This window comes from Metopolophium dirhodum, chromosome 6, assembly GCF_019925205.1.
Source record: "Metopolophium dirhodum isolate CAU chromosome 6, ASM1992520v1, whole genome shotgun sequence".
Lineage (NCBI taxonomy): Eukaryota > Metazoa > Arthropoda > Insecta > Hemiptera > Aphididae > Metopolophium > Metopolophium dirhodum.
Window position 1 is genome coordinate 13,079,490 of NC_083565.1, and position 18,062 is coordinate 13,097,551.

At 36.7% G+C, this 18,062-nt stretch overlaps 1 protein-coding gene and 1 long non-coding RNA gene across 4 annotated transcripts in view; one reads left to right on the forward strand and one right to left on the reverse strand.

Annotated features, from left to right (window-relative positions):
* LOC132946859 (probable multidrug resistance-associated protein lethal(2)03659) overlaps positions 1–18,062 on the forward strand; it is a 32,322-nt gene that overhangs the window by 8,982 nt on the left and 5,278 nt on the right. For all 3 annotated transcript variants that reach the window (XM_061016958.1, XM_061016960.1, XM_061016959.1), the window contains 21 exons: positions 4,113–4,223; positions 4,302–4,436; positions 4,544–4,745; positions 4,830–5,052; positions 5,133–5,289; positions 5,360–5,498; positions 5,571–5,681; positions 5,734–6,006; positions 6,074–6,238; positions 6,332–6,453; positions 6,783–6,880; positions 6,965–7,050; positions 7,137–7,528; positions 7,603–7,886; positions 7,952–8,031; positions 8,126–8,276; positions 8,374–8,416; positions 11,843–11,906; positions 11,989–12,112; positions 12,215–12,385; positions 12,529–12,656. In XM_061016958.1, coding sequence (XP_060872941.1) covers positions 4,113–4,223; positions 4,302–4,436; positions 4,544–4,745; positions 4,830–5,052; positions 5,133–5,289; positions 5,360–5,498; positions 5,571–5,681; positions 5,734–6,006; positions 6,074–6,238; positions 6,332–6,453; positions 6,783–6,880; positions 6,965–7,050; positions 7,137–7,528; positions 7,603–7,886; positions 7,952–8,031; positions 8,126–8,276; positions 8,374–8,416; positions 11,843–11,906; positions 11,989–12,112; positions 12,215–12,385; positions 12,529–12,656 — 3,259 coding nt within the window. The remainder of the gene's footprint in view (positions 1–4,112; positions 4,224–4,301; positions 4,437–4,543; positions 4,746–4,829; positions 5,053–5,132; positions 5,290–5,359; positions 5,499–5,570; positions 5,682–5,733; positions 6,007–6,073; positions 6,239–6,331; positions 6,454–6,782; positions 6,881–6,964; positions 7,051–7,136; positions 7,529–7,602; positions 7,887–7,951; positions 8,032–8,125; positions 8,277–8,373; positions 8,417–11,842; positions 11,907–11,988; positions 12,113–12,214; positions 12,386–12,528; positions 12,657–18,062) is intronic.
* On the reverse strand, positions 1,011–2,251 carry LOC132946863 (uncharacterized). Its single transcript, XR_009664784.1, has 3 exons — positions 2,078–2,251; positions 1,329–1,577; positions 1,011–1,236 (listed from the first exon to the last, which is right to left on the reverse strand). It is a non-coding gene; the product is annotated as an uncharacterized LOC132946863 (long non-coding RNA).

Consider the following 18,062-nt stretch of genomic DNA (forward strand, 5'->3'; position numbering starts at 1 on the left):
CCCCCCTCTCTTGACAAAATCATTTGACTCATTTAGCTACTTTTTGAATTAAGAACGTTACATTGAACGTACAAAACTGTATCTACCTACATAATAGTTATCAACCTATTAACCCATCAATAATATTATATTTTATATTGTGTACACTAATCGATTGGTATATACAATATAACGTTAAGTTATAAATAGAACAGGGATTTAAATGCATAAAAAACAAGAAAAATGCCTTAAAAATACGATTTAATGCACTTATATTACAAAGCTTAATGAAATGCCGTATAATATTATTTGTATTTATTTGTTAATAATAACTAAGACTTAAATATTAACAGTAATCTTGTTACTTTCACAAAATGTTTTTTAATTATTTTTAATTTAATTTACATTTATACGTTTGGCATTTATCCTAAAGTGATCTCTGAATAATCATTCAATGATGAATTTAATAGTTACATTCTCGGTTACATTAATTGGATTATAAAAACTACAGTTTCCAGCATCTACTACAACATTTTTTTATATTTTATTTTATGTTTTTAATTTTTTTAATGCAGTCTGCACCCTGTGTCGGTGATTTTACACGTAATATAATAAAACCATACTAGTGATGAGTAGGTACCTGATTGTTTAATCAAATTATTTACACGATTTCAATAAAAAAATATCTATGAAGTATAAACATCCGCAATTTCTATTAATTATAAATTCATAATTGTATGAGCTATACATGTTACATATATTTTTTCGAAAAAATTATTTAAAAAAACAAGAATAATTCCTATTTTATGTAACACGGGTTAATCTAGCAACTGACTGCTACGACAACTGTGCAATTTTTTTTAAGCATAATACGTTTTGAAAACATCCAGAAAAGAGTTTGTTTTAAGACTGTCTGTCTTGATAACAACTAATTTAATTTAGAGTGTATTGTTATATTATATTATAATGAAATTAATAATTATAGTAAAATATATAATTGCAAGACATTTAATACCTATATCTATAGCCATCTAGGGTATAAACTACACTAAAAAAGATGTAAGTATGCTAATAAAATACAAAGATTAATAACATTATATTGTTTTAAATACTTCGCGCAAACCTAAGGTGATACCCGGCGTATAGTATAACATGCAAAAAAGTGCGTATTAAACTTGGCGTGGTGAAACGAAGACGGTCTCGCGTATTTTATACATTGCGCTTTTGGGATTAAACTTGTAAATGCTTCTACGTCACCTAGTCAACAGATTGTCCGTGGCAATAAATATTTAATTTAAGTCTAAAAAGTAAATGTAAAATAGTAGGTAATAATATGAAAACAAACTTACTCGTAAACATCTACTCTTCCGGTGAAACGTAGCTAGAGTGCCGCCATTGCCGAAGAAACAGCTATCTTCATCCATCTTTGTCTAATCATCTCACTCCGATGAGTTGAAACTTGAAAGTATCGAAATATTTTATGAAAATAACCAGATCATAACGAAATTTGCGAGTTTGTGTTAAAACTTACATTATAATAATATGTACGGTTTAACAAAGTGTCCGTTTATATTGGTGGCTTATTATTTTTTTGTTCACTGAAATCAATATTTAGAATATATTATATTTATAATACAATAGTATTTGCTGAAATTATTAGGATCCTTAACCGTCGCCGGCGAATTCCAACAATTGACGATTGCCATAGATATTATAAAACATATCATTTACTATACCTGTACCTAAAAAAAATTATTTCTAGTAATGTAAATAAGTATAATTTTATAATTAATAAAAAAGCTATTGTTAATTACTTATTACTTGAACTTAATTATATATTATGTAGAATTTAAGTATTTAATATTGTTGCTAATCACAAATGTTGTTCTTCTTTGTTAATCTTATCATATTTATTTTCTTTGTTTTTAATTTAAATATTATATTATATTGTACACTATCAACTCATCTACCTCGCCACAAGCATTGCTTAATGAGGTAGATAAATTAATAATTTATTGTTATTATTAATTAAATAAAAAAAAAAAAAAAACTATGATAAATCAATAGAACTTATATATTATAGTATTATACTCAGCACCTATACGGTATATTGATAAATCGTATGTTCTTTTACAGAAATCTTTGTGATCTGCAATGCACCTATTCTGGCTTTCTATTTCAATTATAGTTCGCATGCCAAATTTAACTATACAAACTGGTCCGCAAGTTTATAGACATTCTAATACATTCTGCCGCCAGTGCCAATAGACACAGTGTTTGAGAAGTTATATTTTTTTGGTACATAATTAATTTACAATATGAATAATTATTATAGGTTACCTATGTAGGTACTTGTCCAAAACTCGACTACCGGGAAATCATTGGTTTTTATGGTATAGGCTTACGAAGTTCACGATTTTCGGTGTTTTACGCACCCGTACAACGCTTAAAGTTTACCGAGCTTAAGTATAACAAATTAATTTTTTTTTTTAATCTAGGTAAATCAACGTTTTAAAATTGATGATGCAAAAATAATTCTGACATCCACCCATGGTGGTTTCACATAACAAGTCGAGGGATGTTTTTGATTTTAACTGTTCGAGCAAGCGCAGTGTGTTACACCGGGTATATATGAAAATACCAAAAATTTCAATTAGCTATAATATAACTTAAAAATAAGACTGACCACCAAATTCAGACTTCCCTGTCGTTTTCAGTTAAAAACTAATGATTTTCGGCAATTAGTTTTTGCAATATCATTCTTAATTCGTTGTAACTTGTAATATATATAAATATTTTAAAAATATTATTCGTGGGTAATTTAAACGTCTAAAATATACAAATATGATAATAAACAAATAATAATAATTCAACTTAACCGGCTACGGTATTAATAATATTTAATAATATCAATATAAGTATAGTATACAATATCCTAGGCTGACAAATCATCTCCACTTAGAATCGTTTTTCGTATACAATTATATTATTTCATTGAATTCAAATTTAACACTATCCATAACAGTCACCCACTTGTAAGTTGTAACCTACTGTTCAGCAGTCACTTCCAATTTTTTTTTTTTTTTTTATTAACCTCCCTTTTAATTTAAATCCTGATAAACGAGTTTTGGATAAGTACCTACCTACATAATAGATACCTATTGTGTTCATATCGAACACCTACTTCGGTGACCAGTCGCTATAATATCGGCAACATTTTTTGTATTGACTTAATACGCAGTGGCCCCATCCATAGTATGATATGATCCTAGGGGTTTTTTTAAAAAAAAAATAATTTTCATGATAATAATATGTTTGTTATTTTACTAATGATTACCTTAGGTAGTTACCAATACCCAAATTATGGATATACGTAACTGATAACTGATAATAACTAATATGTTTAGAATAATTCTTAAATCATAATATACCTACAGTATATTATAGTAAACTATAGTATAATAATATGATCCAAGGATTAATTATTATGCCGAGTCTACGTGGTAAAAAAGTAAACAAAAACTCAACATTCCCGTTATAAATAAGAGAATATAAAATATTTTTATTTTATTTTTTAATTGATCTTGAGCCCGGCAACTAAGGCCATTAGCTATTTTTGTTTTGTAGGTTTTTATTTCGGTTGGGGGAGGAACACGTGTGTGTTAGTTTTGGTAGAATTTTTGATTTGGGCACCCGTAGGTATCTGCCATGCCCGGGTGGGGGATGGCGGCACTTGTTCTCCGGACACCGTGACTTGGCCGAAGAAAAATGCCGCCCATGACCGAGGATCAAACCCGGGTTGGCCAATTCATCCTCCAAAATATTTTTAGATACACAATTAAGTGTCTAGAAATACATTTAAGAGAAATAAAAACAATTAAACACAATATTTATAAATCATAAAGTCCACCTATATTGTTGTAATCAAGTTGTTAACCAAAAACTAATAAAATATAAGTTATGGAGCTCATGGCCCCTGTCGCCGAAGCTATAAAGAAATAGTTGTCTTTTGAATTTTTATTTTTATTTTATTATCTTCGTGTGTACTCAATATAAGCAATATTATGTGACGTCTGTTAAAGTTAATGGTGTGCTTTTATGTGACTTCAATAATAATATATTACCTTTTAAAGTTGGATTTTAGGAATTATCAAAAAAGGATTAAAACAAGAATTAGATTTGATTGATTTATACGAGATTTTAAATGAAGATTCGTCAGAGTTACTGGGAAACAAATTACAAAAGTATCTTATTTATTCTTTGTTTTTTTTTTTTTTTTTGTATGAAAATATAATATTATGTTTGTATTATTTCTATTTTAGACTATGGAATGACGAATTATTAAACTCAAAGCAAAAAAATCAAAAGCCAAGCTTTTTTTATACGTTATTTAAAATGTTTGGATCAACATTTATGTTTTGGGGAATTTATATAACAATAGTGGAAATTATTTTATGGTAATCATAATTTATTGCATTAAAATCACAAAAATATATTAACTATTGACATTCTTAATTTGAGTATTTGACGTACAATAATTTCCATATTTGTTTTTTAAATACAGCATAAGCATTTCAACCATTGTTGGAAAAATTGTCGAGCATTTTGAAACGAATTCATCGGTTGGCTCTCTCGAAATATTTTTATCAATAAGCCTAGTCATAATTTTATTAATGAGGATAATTATTTTTAGTGGTTATGATATGATAAGTTCACATCTAGCTATGAAAATGCGAATATCAACATGCAATCTCATTTACAGGAAGGTATACGACCCACAGTTTGTATTTATTATGTTATGTTTTGTTATTTATATTGATAATGTTCGATAATCTAACACTTTATTTAAGGCACTACGACTCAAAGTGAATTCATTAGACCAAACTTCTACTGGCCAAATATTAAACTTAATGTCAAACGACGTAAATCGATTTGACACATCACTTATATATATACCTTATCTATGGATTGGTCCTTTAGAAACAGTTATAGTAACGTACCTTTTGTGGCAAGAAGTTAGTGTGTCGTCACTACTTGGTGTAGCCACATTAGTTATATTTATACCATTACAATGTCAGTAAAAAATATTATAGAAATAATAAAAAAAAAAAAATATAACTATTTATAAACTTTTATTTTGATTGATCTTTAAGTATGGTTGGGGTCGAAAACATCTGAGATTCGATTAAAAACCGCCAAAAGAACGGACGAGAGAGTTCATCTAATGAATGAAATAATCTTGAGCTTACAAGTGATAAAAATGTACACATGGGAACAATTTTTTGACGAACTTACAAAATATTCTAGAAAGTAAGAAATTATTAAAAATAAAAATGTACACCGATTAAAATAATAATAATAATATTGTATAATTTTATAGAAAAGAAATCAACAAAATTAAAAAATCATCTTATATCAAAGGAATTTTGACCTCATTTGAAATGTTTAACACGAGAATTGCATTATTTGTGACTTTATTTTCATATATTTTATTTGGAAATTATATAACCGCATCAAAAGTAATGTTTTTTTAATATTTTATGAAATATAATATAATATTATACTATAATTATTTTCATAATTGGTTATAGGTATTTGTAATAACTTCGTATTATAACATTTTGAGGAGATCATTGACAACAACTGTTCCACCGGGCATAGGTTTAACTGCTGAATTACTAGTCTCAATTAAAAGGATCGAGGTGTGTATAATTTTAATATTTTAATCAAAATAATTGAAAGGAATTGTTTTAGGATTTTCTTTTGAGCGAAGAAAAAGATACAAAACTGAACAACCTTATAAAAGCTAAAAATGTTGATAAAAATACTATTAATGATAATAGTAAAGCATCACATAGAATCACTGGTGAGAGTGAAGCTGAACAGTTCAGTAATTTTGGAGTAGCATTTTTGAATGTTACGGCCAAGTGGGCAGTCACTCAAGCTAATAACACTTTAGAAAATATAAATATAACCACAACACCCAATCAATTAGTTGCGATAATTGGTCCAGTAGGAGCTGGAAAAGTATAGTTTAATGTATAACAATGAATTCGAACGATCTACACATTTGTCTTTATATTTTTTTTTATAGAGCTCATTAATACAAGCAATTTTACAAGAACTACCACTTATGAAAGGAAGTATTTCTGTACGTGGTGTAGTATCATACGCATCACAAGAACCATGGTTATTTTCAGGTTCTGTTAAACAAAATATTTTATTTGGATCACCGATGGACCTCGAACGTTATAATACAGTAAATTTATTTTATGATTGTTCTATTACACATTTTAATGTTCAAAAAAAAGATAATTTAATATTACATTACTTGGTACCATATTTGAAATAGGTTATACAAGTGTGTGCGTTAAAACCAGACTTGGAGCAGTTTCCATATGGCGATAGAACAATTGTTGGCGAGAGGGGAGTTTCTCTTAGTGGTGGTCAGAAATCAAGAGTAAATTTAGCAAGGTATGACAATATTGTAAATAAATGTATTTTATAGTGAACATGGTGTATCAACAAACGATTTAACTCGTGAAACTATAACAGTTAACTCGTAGGCTAATGGATAGCAACGATTGTTTTCTGATCCTGACATTTCCTAATCACAATTGCATCGATTTTCCCGATGTCCGCTACCCAGCATCTCATAAATCATAGTACCCATCTAATTGTATAGTACATATTTTTAAATGCATTTCAATAATAAAAGTTTGATTGCATCATATTGCATAAATTACCCATCTATAAATATAATGGTTGAATAAATATTATTAACTCAAAATATTTTACATCAGAGCTATATACAAACAAGCGGATATTTATTTATTGGATGATCCTCTATCAGCAGTTGATACTCGTGTTGGAAAGCATATATTTGAAAAATGCATAACTGGTAATGTATCCCTGAAATATTCAAATTGCATTTTAAAACTATAACATACATACCTACTCATTCTTTATCTTTTTTATTTTATAGATTATCTTAAGGAAAAGACTTGCATACTCATAACCCATCAGATACAATACTTAATAAACGTTGATCACATTGTTATAATGGAGAATGTAATTATTACATAAATAAAACATAACCTTTGTGTAGGAGTAGGACTGTACACATATTTAACAAGTTAATGCATTTTTGTTATTAGGCAAAAGTCTTGGCAGAGGGTTCATATCAAGAACTTCAAAAATCATCAGGTTCATATTTTACGAAAATTCTCGGATATTCCACAGGAACACCAATTTTAAACATCAATGATGAAATTGTGGTTGGAAAAAACAATTCTGATAGCATGGTAAAATATTCTACGCGTGATAGTTCGCATGAATCAATTTTAAATCCTGTTACATCGTCAATTAAAGAAATCAAAACAGTTAACGTAAACCACACTGAAACACATTCTACTGGAAATGTGCCGTTTAGTGTTTATTTTACATATATTTTGGCGGGTGGAAATTATTGCAAAGTATTAGGTTTATTTTCGGTATGTATTCTCACGCAAATATTATCATCGGGTGCAGACTACTGGATAACTTATTGGTAATATTTTTTTCAAACATTCATTTTACAGTTTAATTAGTTAAATATTGGTAAAATACGTGTGGTTTGTTTAGGATTAATTTGGAAGAAAACGTTTTTCGAACAATCGAATCTTCGGTTTCAGACAGTAGTACATCCGCAACGGATTCATCTGCTGAATTATTGACATCGTGGACTGCATCAAGACAAACATGTGTTATTGTTTTCGCTGTGCTAACATTCTTGATCATAATAGCTGCTTTGGTCCAATCCACCATATTGGTATCCGTGTGCACTAAATCGTCCATGAATTTGCATAATCGTATGTTCAGTTCAATTACAAGAGCAACAATGGGTTTTCTCAATAAAACTCCATCGGGTAATATAATATGGTTATTTTTTAATTATAAAATTATATTTTAATAAAACACAATTTAATATCAGGGCGAATCCTCAACCGGTTTTCAAAAGATATAGGACTCATTGATGAAATGTTACCTTCTGTGTTAATTAGTTGTATACAAGTTAACTACTCCTTTCATATTATAATACCTATTTGACATAGGTACACTGGTTTATGTGTAACCACGACATTTTCATAATATTACGTTTTATTAGATTGGATTGACGGCGATTGGCATTGTAACAATAGTGGGAATTGTCAATCCCTATCTGACTCTACCAACATTCGTTTTAGTAATATTATTTTTAAAAATGAGAACATTTTTTATGACAACAACTCGTAATATCATACGTCTAGAAGGTGTTAGTGAGTATCAATTGAATTTTTTGTTTAAAACATTTAATGAAATAAAATCACTGCAATTTAAATTTTTTTTTATTGCTATTTATTTAATATTAATTAGCACGAAGTCCTATATACACTCACGTAAATTCATCACTTCAGGGACTGTGATGCGGGCCTAGTGAAGGCCGCGTGGGTGCGGTGATGTTGAGGAAGAGGTTTCACACGACAAAACAAATAAAGAAAAAAAACACAAGTTTTGCGATGTGAGGGTTCAATTTATTTCGCGGATGAACAAACAAGAAATCCGGTTGTGGCCCTGTCGGTCACTGAACAAAAAAAACAAATCAAACGGAAAAAAAAAAAGAAACAGAGACGATCGGCCAGGGACGTGTGTGTCAGTCTCGTGCGGGTCGTCGGTAAAAACTGGTGACTTTATAATCCGGTTCCCCCAACGGCCGGCCGACGGTTCACAGCGCGGGTGTCGCGCGCTGGCGTCGTCCGTCGTCGATTGGCGGTTTGTTTGAGAAGCGTAGCGCGGCTTTCCGCGTAAAAGGCTATTTGAATTCAAACAGCTATTACGCGGGATTTATGTGCTATGTTCGGGCTTACATACGATTTTTGTGCTTGTGAGTCGAGTAGAGCTGTTACGGGGCCTGACCTAAATTCGAGTTCGACCGCGGGGGTCGGAATTTTGTCGGGGCATACACGTTTAGCGTTATTCGACGGTGGTTGTGATGTATAGCTGGGTAACTGGTTCTTAACCGCGTTATCGGTACCATGGGGAGCGGTTTGCACCGCCATTACCAGAGCATCCGTTTCGGTTACCTCTGTGCTATGGGTGTGTACCGTATGAGTACGTGTTAATTCCGTAGTAGGGGTCGTTGTGTGTGGTGATGATGACCTGCTACTTAACGGAATTTTAATTTTTTTGATGGGTGATATATCTGATGACGCCGAGTTTATCGATGCGCGTTTGATAGTTATATCCCCGTCTGTATTGCCGAGCGTTGTGTGTGGTGGCGTGGTTGTATGTGTGTGTGTGTTTGAGGCGGCGGCGTGGACAATTGTCCGTCGACTCATTTCCCGTTTCCCGAACGCGGCGTGTTCCCGGGGCAGTCACTGTTCCAGTGAGGACCTCCACAGTACCTGCACGGGTTGGGCGGTTGCGTTTTACCTGCAGTACCGTCCCGTGTACGCGGTTGCGGCTTCGGTTGGGGCGGGCGGGTTTGTGAATATGATTTGTACGCCGGTTTCTGCTGTTGTTGTGTGGGCGTTTCGTCTGGTGTGTATTCCAGGATTCCAGCGACCCGGCGGAGGTCTCCGAAAGTCACTGGTCTCTGCAATCGGATATGTGTGCGGTATTCGTTGCGCGTTAGACCGGCTATCGTACCGACTAGCTGTGTTTCAGATAGCCCGGTATTGACGCGGCGCGCGAGTTGGTTTTTTTGTGTCACGAACTCCGTAAGCGATTGCGTTTGTGTTTGTCGGACGGATACTATCTCAGCCCGCAGTCGTGATTGTATTTCCACGTTGTCGAATTTTTCTAAAAATTCGGCGCGGAACTCATCCCAGGTGAGGTCCAGTAGTCTGATGGTGTTCCACCATGTACTGGCTGCACCCTTCAGCTGCTGCGTGACAATATTAGTCCAGGCCGACCTATCTATACGCGTTTGGTACAATATCGATTCCGCTTTGTGTATAAATCGTACCGGGTCCTCAGGCGTTGTTCCGAGGAACTCCGGCAGCGAATGTTTCGCTGCACATACGTCGTCGTATGGTATCAGCGTCGATTGTTGTGACGCATAGGTGTGTGTGGAGGAGGGGGCATGGTATAAATTTGGCGTGTCATCGAAACGTACCGAACGTTCGGCGTGCTGGTTACCCGCGGACGGCGGTTCGCGTGCCGCGGAGTACCTCGTACCGTATTCCGTGTTGTTCGATGACACGTTGTGGTGGGGGTGGGTCGGTGCTGTCCCTTCCGGTTGGTGTTCCGGTGCTTGGCGTGCCATACCCATTTCCAGGCGTCGCATTGTTTCTGCAATGCGGCGTTGGTCGTCGCCAAAGCGGGCCATGCAGTCCTCGAGCATGGTCAGTCGCGATTCCAAACTGTGCCCATGCGCCGAGTTTTCCGCCGCTTGCCGTACCTCCTTAATTATGGACCGACTCGCTTGAATCATGTCCATAGCCTGTTGGTGTGTGGGTGTGGGTGGGATGTTGGTGGTGATGTTCGATGGCTGGGCGGGTGATGATTCGACCGGTTGGTTTTCCCTTTGTCCGGCGTCAAGTATTTGACCTGTTGTCGGGTTGTTTCCGGTATGCCCGGCGGGTTCCATAGGCGGAAACCGGACTTCATTGGCCTGTAGGTTCAGGTCCGTGAAGTGTTGTATCAACCGGATTTCAAGATCATCCTTCGCGCCCGTATCCGACAACTCGCGCTGCCTGCATTCATAGCGCAACTCCGCGGCGGTCAACTCATTAATATATTTTCCCGACATGACGTCCGGTTGTTTTTCCGGTGTTGTTTACGGGCAAATCTAAAATGTGGCTGTTGTCGGTGGAACGGTCGTCGCGTTCCTTCGATCAGCTGTGTTGACCGTTTATCGGTGTTTATTTGCGTACGGAATGTAGGTCAGTGGGTTGTTATTGTTTTGTTATTGCGCTTGCCGGGCGATCACAGTAACCGGTTTTCGCGGAGTGTTGTCGCGGATGCGCGTGTGTGCGTTATCCGGCCCACTACTGCGATTAGGGAAGACGGCGGCTGTCGCTTTGGGCGGCGGCGACGGCAGTCCGATTATGTGGTATTTCTGTCCCAGGTAATCGCGTGTTGACGTTATCGGTGGTGGTGCTGGGCGGTGGTGGTGTGACCCTCTCGCGCTCTTGCGTTCCTACCTACCTACGTCGTGTGTGTGTGGACTTTGGAGCGTCGCGCGCGGTGTAGTCGGTGCGTCCGTAAATCGGGCGGCGCGGCTGGTCGTTACGTCCTTATGTAATATATTACGTAACGCCGGTTTTTCCGTTTTCGCCAGCTAACCACGTTTTTGTCGGATCGCGTCGGGGACTTTTTTCCCAAGTCGCGCAACGGGAAGGGTATATGATGGTGGTAGTAAGGGGTAAGTTAATAAGTTTTCACTTACCGGTGATTCCTGTACGGGGAGCCAGTTGATGCGGGCCTAGTGAAGGCCGCGTGGGTGCGGTGATGTTGAGGAAGAGGTTTCACACGACAAAACAAATAAAGAAAAAAAACACAAGTTTTGCGATGTGAGGGTTCAATTTATTTCGCGGATGAACAAACAAGAAATCCGGTTGTGGCCCTGTCGGTCACTGAACAAAAAAAACAAATCAAACGGAAAAAAAAAAGAAACAGAGACGATCGGCCAGGGACGTGTGTGTCAGTCTCGTGCGGGTCGTCGGTAAAAACTGGTGACTTTATAATCCGGTTCCCCCAACGGCCGGCCGACGGTTCACAGCGCGGGTGTCGCGCGCTGGCGTCGTCCGTCGTCGATTGGCGGTTTGTTTGAGAAGCGTAGCGCGGCTTTCCGCGTAAAAGGCTATTTGAATTCAAACAGCTATTACGCGGGACCGCGTCAACTGACAACCATAAGAGCGTTTAATGTAGAACAAATTCTAATCCAAGAGTTTACCAGCCATCAAGTGAGTGAAAAACTATAACCAAATTGATCAGCAATATTATACTTTTCTTTCTGCTGCAATTAATATGCAACAACATTTTCAGGATTTACATTCATCGGCTTGGTATTTGTTTATAACTTTAAGTAGGGCGTTCGGTTTTTGGTTGAATATGGCCTGCATGTTCTACATAAGTTGTGTAATATTTTCTTTTGTATTGATTAGCGATGGTAAATATATTATATGGTTCGAATATTATATTAGTATATTACATTTAATAACGCTGATATTGTAGAATAGTAGGTACTCCTGTCTTATAACATTGATTTCAGTTACAAATGGGAGATATGTTGGTTTGGCCGTAACACAATCAATTGTATTATCTACTATGTTCCAATGGGTAATGAGGTATTCGGCAGACTTGGAAAACCAAATGACGTCTGTAGAAAGAGTTTTAGAATATACAGATGTACCACAGGAATCGGCACTTGAAAGCACTCCTGGTAAGAATTGTTTAACAGCCTTACCATATTCAAGTAATATACCTATTAGAATACCAGAATATGTGTATCACTGTACCTCTTGGTGACAAAAACACCATTATACATTTGTATTTACGGTTCATAAAATATAATATATCCTTTAGATAAATTGCCACCAACAGATTGGCCCAATAATGGTCAAATTATTTTCAAAAAACTCTACCTGCGTTATGACTTGGACAAACCATTTGTTTTAAAAAATCTTAATATCAACATTGAAGCTGCGGAAAAAGTAATATTATTGCATTTTAGTACATTTACTGTAAATAAATTCACTTAGAAATGAGCATACAAAGCAATATAACACATGGTTATAACTTATAGTAGGTAAATTGGCTATAAAAGTTGAACTATAAATATTGTTTTTATCGTGAAATATTAATAACAGAGATTTTCTCTTTACTATAAGGACAAGAATTAATATGTCAAACACCAATTAATTTGTAGATTCTTAGATTTCAGCAACTTTCTATATTTATAAGTAGGTACTAGGTATAATGAGTACACTACTTATCTATCAGTACTATATGTAAACGTACTTCGTACGGCTAAACATCTACAGTACTTGGTTATAATTAATGTACTATAAATTATAATTGTGGTAGAATAAAAATATCGAGTGATAGAGAGTGGGAAGTGCGGGCTGTAAGGCGGCTAACTGTAATGGATATGAGCGAGTGTGATGTACCTAAAAGCTTATCGGCACCTGTTTTACGTAATTTTTATTCTACTACTGAATATTATTAGTTAAATAGTATAGTAAATACGGAATTGAGAATTCGTCTTCGATTGTAAAATATATATGTGTTTACTTACCTCGTATCGTACCGAGTAAAGCACGTAGACCCTCGCTGGAATGTGTACGTCTTTGATTGGTGTGGGTCGATACACGTTTTTTAATACTTTTCAATTTAGATTACAATATCCTATCACAATAATTAAGAGTACGGGACGGAGTGGCCGAGCGGACTAAGGCGTCGGCTGCGACGCAGCCGACCCGAGTTCGATACCTTGGCCGCGGGTGGCATTTTTCTTCGGGCAAGTCACGGTGTCCGGAGAACAAGTGCCGCCATCCCCCCACCCGGGGCACGACAGAAACCTACGGGTGCCCCATTAGAAATTCTGCCCAAACACAACACACACATGTACCAACCTACCCAATTTAAAAATCTACAGTGCCCTCCCCACACCCAATGGACTATGTTGCCGCGGGTTACCCAAAAAAAAAAAAAAATTAAGAGTACATTTTTCTTATTACACAATGCCAGCTTGCAGCGTGTTCATATTGATTAGTATTTTTGTATGCATATTATTACAAACTGAATTTTACGTGACACATGTGTGTCTTTATGGTTCTTTATGGTTTTTTTGTTTATTCGCTAATATCATGGATTTATAAATTTTATTCTGTCGTGTTTTTTTGTTTGCTTATATATCTGAGGTTAAATTCTATGTAAGAGGAATGAAGACGGGGTAACAAGAAAAATCCTGTCCGCTTTATTGCTCTAGAATCTAGATGAATAAACTGCAAATATATTCTGACAATGCAATATCAGACAGCGCCTATAAGGTGTGGCTTATTATTTTATTTGTATAGTGTATATTGGTAGACGCTTATATATTTGAGGTTAAGCTCACTTTAGACTCTTATTTATAGTGTTAACGTGTTATTTGTTAATTGGAATGGACTATTGGAGGTGCAACATTTGGGAATGCTCATGTAGGAGGTTTTTTAATGGTTTGATGTCATGGAAGGATTGTTCAGGTAAATAGAAATAATGTACCAAAATTAATTCATACCTGGTGTTCGGAACAAAAGCAATAGTTAATTTCACTTCGTAGACAGAGAAAGATTAATTCCGGAATGAAAAAACTAAAAAGTATGGAGGCGCATGAGTCGTTGCGGACGGTGTTGACGTGGTGATGAGCGTTTATTGCTGTGGTGGGCACTGTGCCGACATGGCACGTCCTATGATCGCTGAGAGATGCTGCCACGGAATGAATGTGTGTATTGATTGCTCGTTGTTTATATTATATAGAGAAGCGATTGTTCTACCTCCACTCAATTGTTATTGCGTAACGTTAGAATAGATTGTTCGCGTTTGTTATACGTGAATCACACATGCACATGCATTTTTGTTGTGGTTATACACACTGTCGTTGGTTTTTGGCAATATGGCACAAGGAGGGTGTTTTGTATGTTCGGTACTGTTGTTATTTTCCTTATTCGCATGGTTTTAGCGCTGATATTAAATGGTTGTTTGAGTGAATGTTGTATAGTGTGCATATGCGTGCGCCGTGCATTTATATGTTATATTTTGCATGTTGTCGTTGGTTTTTGGCATTATTTGTACGAAATGTATATGTTTTGTTACATCGAATGTTCATGAGTGTTATTGTTATTATCCCTTTGTATAATATTTTTGCACTGATGTTTTGTTGCTTGACGTTTGAGTGAATGTTGCATTGTGCACGTGCGCGGAGGATGTGTTTCTGTCGTGTAAGTTATACGTGCTTAGTATTATGGCGAATGAAGTATTTGATATTACTACTCTGTAAGTTAGTATAATGCTTATATTGGTTCATGTATGTAAGTGTTGTAGGCTATTTCTGACGAGGTGTCGTTCTGATTTGCGTCATAAATCATAATATATTGTTGCTATTTTTATTCTCCCTTATATAATATTTTAGCAGAACGTATTTTAAGTAAATGCTATATTTTTGCTCACGTGTGGGTTGTGTGTTCCTGTCATGTATAATATTTGTAAGATATACGTGATTAGCATTGTGGTGTACAAAGTATTTGATAACACTTTATACGTTATAATACGTAATTTGGTTCAAGTAGATATATATATATATTGTTTTTGTGAGATGATATTCCGCTTTGCATTGTGACATATTGATGCTATATTTATTTTCCCTTTATGTAAAGTTTTAGCAATGTTATTTTGGCACTTTAGTGAATATAGTATTGGTGCCCATGAGTGGGTATAAAATATATTGTAGGCTGTTTTTTGATGAGATGACATTCAAATTGCTTCATAATGTATTGGTGTTGCGTAATCTTTTCTAATCATATTATCTCTTTACGCCCAAATAATATGTTCGTATCTGGTATATTCATTCTATAAGTTCATTTAAGTATTGATACGGTCCGTCGACATCTGTACACTTAATAAATATATCCCATTGGTGATTTTCGGAAAAAAAATATTCCGCCGTACTGACTAGGAAATTTGTTTGTTGTTAATAACCGTACTGGTTATTGTCGGGTATATGTTTCTGCCGTACCGACTAGTAGAACGGTTCGTTGAATAGTCGTTCTGGCTATTGCCGGGTATATATGACCGCCGTACCGACTAGTAAATCTTGCTTCTTTCCGTTGATGATCGTTTGTCTGTCTTTTCTCTCTCCTGGTTGGTCGTTTGTCGAGTCACGGATTGGGTGCCCGTGATCGTGAATGAATAATGATTATACTCTGGTTGTTTTTCTTTCATAAGCTCATTTTATTTATCAATTGATTTATAATCATTAAAAAAAACCCGCGTACAATAACATAAGATACACCCTGTATATAATTACCACAAATCTTCACAAAGTTGTGTTTAAATGGATAATTTGCGAATATTTAAGCTAGGGTGAGAGTCTTATTTGACGGTTCTAAGAAGAACCTTTTTCTGTCAGTCGCGACGATAGATCGACTGTAAGCCAACACAAAACCGCGTGTAAGGCCGCTGGTAATTGCACGCAAGGTTCAGAGTATGTTGACTCCGCGCTCCGTCGTAATAATATGAGCACCGGGGGTCGTCATTCGCCGCTGCGTTCATCATTCACCGCCTCGTCTAACGAGTGTCTCCGCTGTAGATGTTGACTCTTGAAGTGTTGACGGAAGACTGACGTTGCTCCTTTGCTTTGCTTTGCTTTGGGAGGGGTGGCTATGCCGTTTACTATTCCAGGCTTGTGCCTCTACTAGTGGATGGATTTTGGGGTTGATTGGTAGGTTCAGTTATGTTAGTCAGTCCAATTTAATGGGTATGGTTTGAGTAAACGTTTGGTGGTTGGAGGGGAGTGGGTTTTACCTAAGAGGCGGATATGATCGTATTCGGAAAAAGAGTTTTTGTAGAACATTGTTTTTGATTGAGAGCAAATGGAATTTTGAATAGATTTGAAGTTGGCTGATTTTAAAAGGGCCGAGTTTCTAACGATAGTGGGCATACCGGTTATCGTGCGTATGCCGATGTTTTGGACGGATTCAATACGTCTCCAATGGGAGGGGCCGATAAAGGGTGCCCAGGAAGAGCCAGCATATGTAAGTATAGGGGTCACGTAGAGTTTAAGTATGTTAAGTTTTGTTTTCAGCGGAACGGGACTGGTACGGTTAAGTAAGGGGTAAAGCATACCACGGACGCGGGTAGCTTTTTTGGTTACGTCTTGAATGTGTTGGTTGAATGTAAGTTTACGTCCAATCGTGACGCCTAAGTATTTGGCCTGTTTTGACCAGTTAACGGGTTGGTTATCGATGGTTAGAGGTGGAATGTGGGTTGTATTAGAACGCCCGAAGAGGACTCCTACTGTTTTGGTCGGGTTTATTTTGATTCGCCACCTGTGGAACCAGTTGGACGCGAGGTTGAGTTGGTGTTGTAGTTGTATGGTTGCACGTTTGGGGTTTTTGTTACTAGTAAAGAACATCGTGTCGTCAGCGAAGAGTGAGAGGTTGGCTTTAGGAGTCGTTGGAATGTCGTTAATGTACGTCAAGTATAGCGTCGGTGAGAGACAGGAGCCCTGAGGGACTCCTGCGAGTACGTGTCTGGTAGTAGAGAAGGAGTGTTCGATTTTAGTGGTAAAAGTACGGTCGGTGAGAAAGGATTGGATGATTTTTACGATTTCTAACGAGATGTTGAGTTTGGAGAGTTTGTAGAGTAGGCCTTCGTGCCAGACGCGGTCGAAGGCTTTCTCCACGTCGAGGAAGACGGAAGCAGTGTTTAAGTCGTTGTTAAGGTTTTCGCTCAGTTGGTGGGTGAGTTTGGTCAGTTGTAGTGTGGTCGAGTGTTCGGGTCTGAAGGCGAACTGTTCGGGACGCATTTTGTTTTTGAGTTTGTCTTGTAGGTGGGTGAGGATGAGTCGTTCGTAAATTTTGGACAGGGAGGAGAGGAGGGCGATTGGTCTATAGTTTTCGGGTTGTTTATGGTCTTTTCCAGGTTTGGGAATGGAGATGATGACTGCTTTTTTCCAGGCAAGGGGAAAGTAGCAGATTCTGAAGGCGCTGTTGATGATCCGAGTAAGGGACAGTATAATGTTGTTTGGTAGGAATTTAAGAGCCGTGTTGGTGATGAGGTCGTCACCTGGGGCTTTCTTTTTGCGAAGGTTGCGAATTATGTCTTGTATCTGGCCGGGAGTGGTAAAGAGGTTAGATCGGGTGATGTCAAGGCCTTGTAGGTACTGGGAGTGAGCGGTTACGTCTGGTAAGTCGGGGCCGGGGTTTGTTTGAAATTGACGTTCGAGCGAGTCGGCTATCAGCTCTGCTCGTTCGTTGGCCGGAAAAACTAGGCCGTCGGGGCCGGTTAGTGGGTGAGATGCTGGACGTTTGTGTAAGAGACATTTGTTGAGTTTGTATATTGAACCGTCTTGGTGGTCT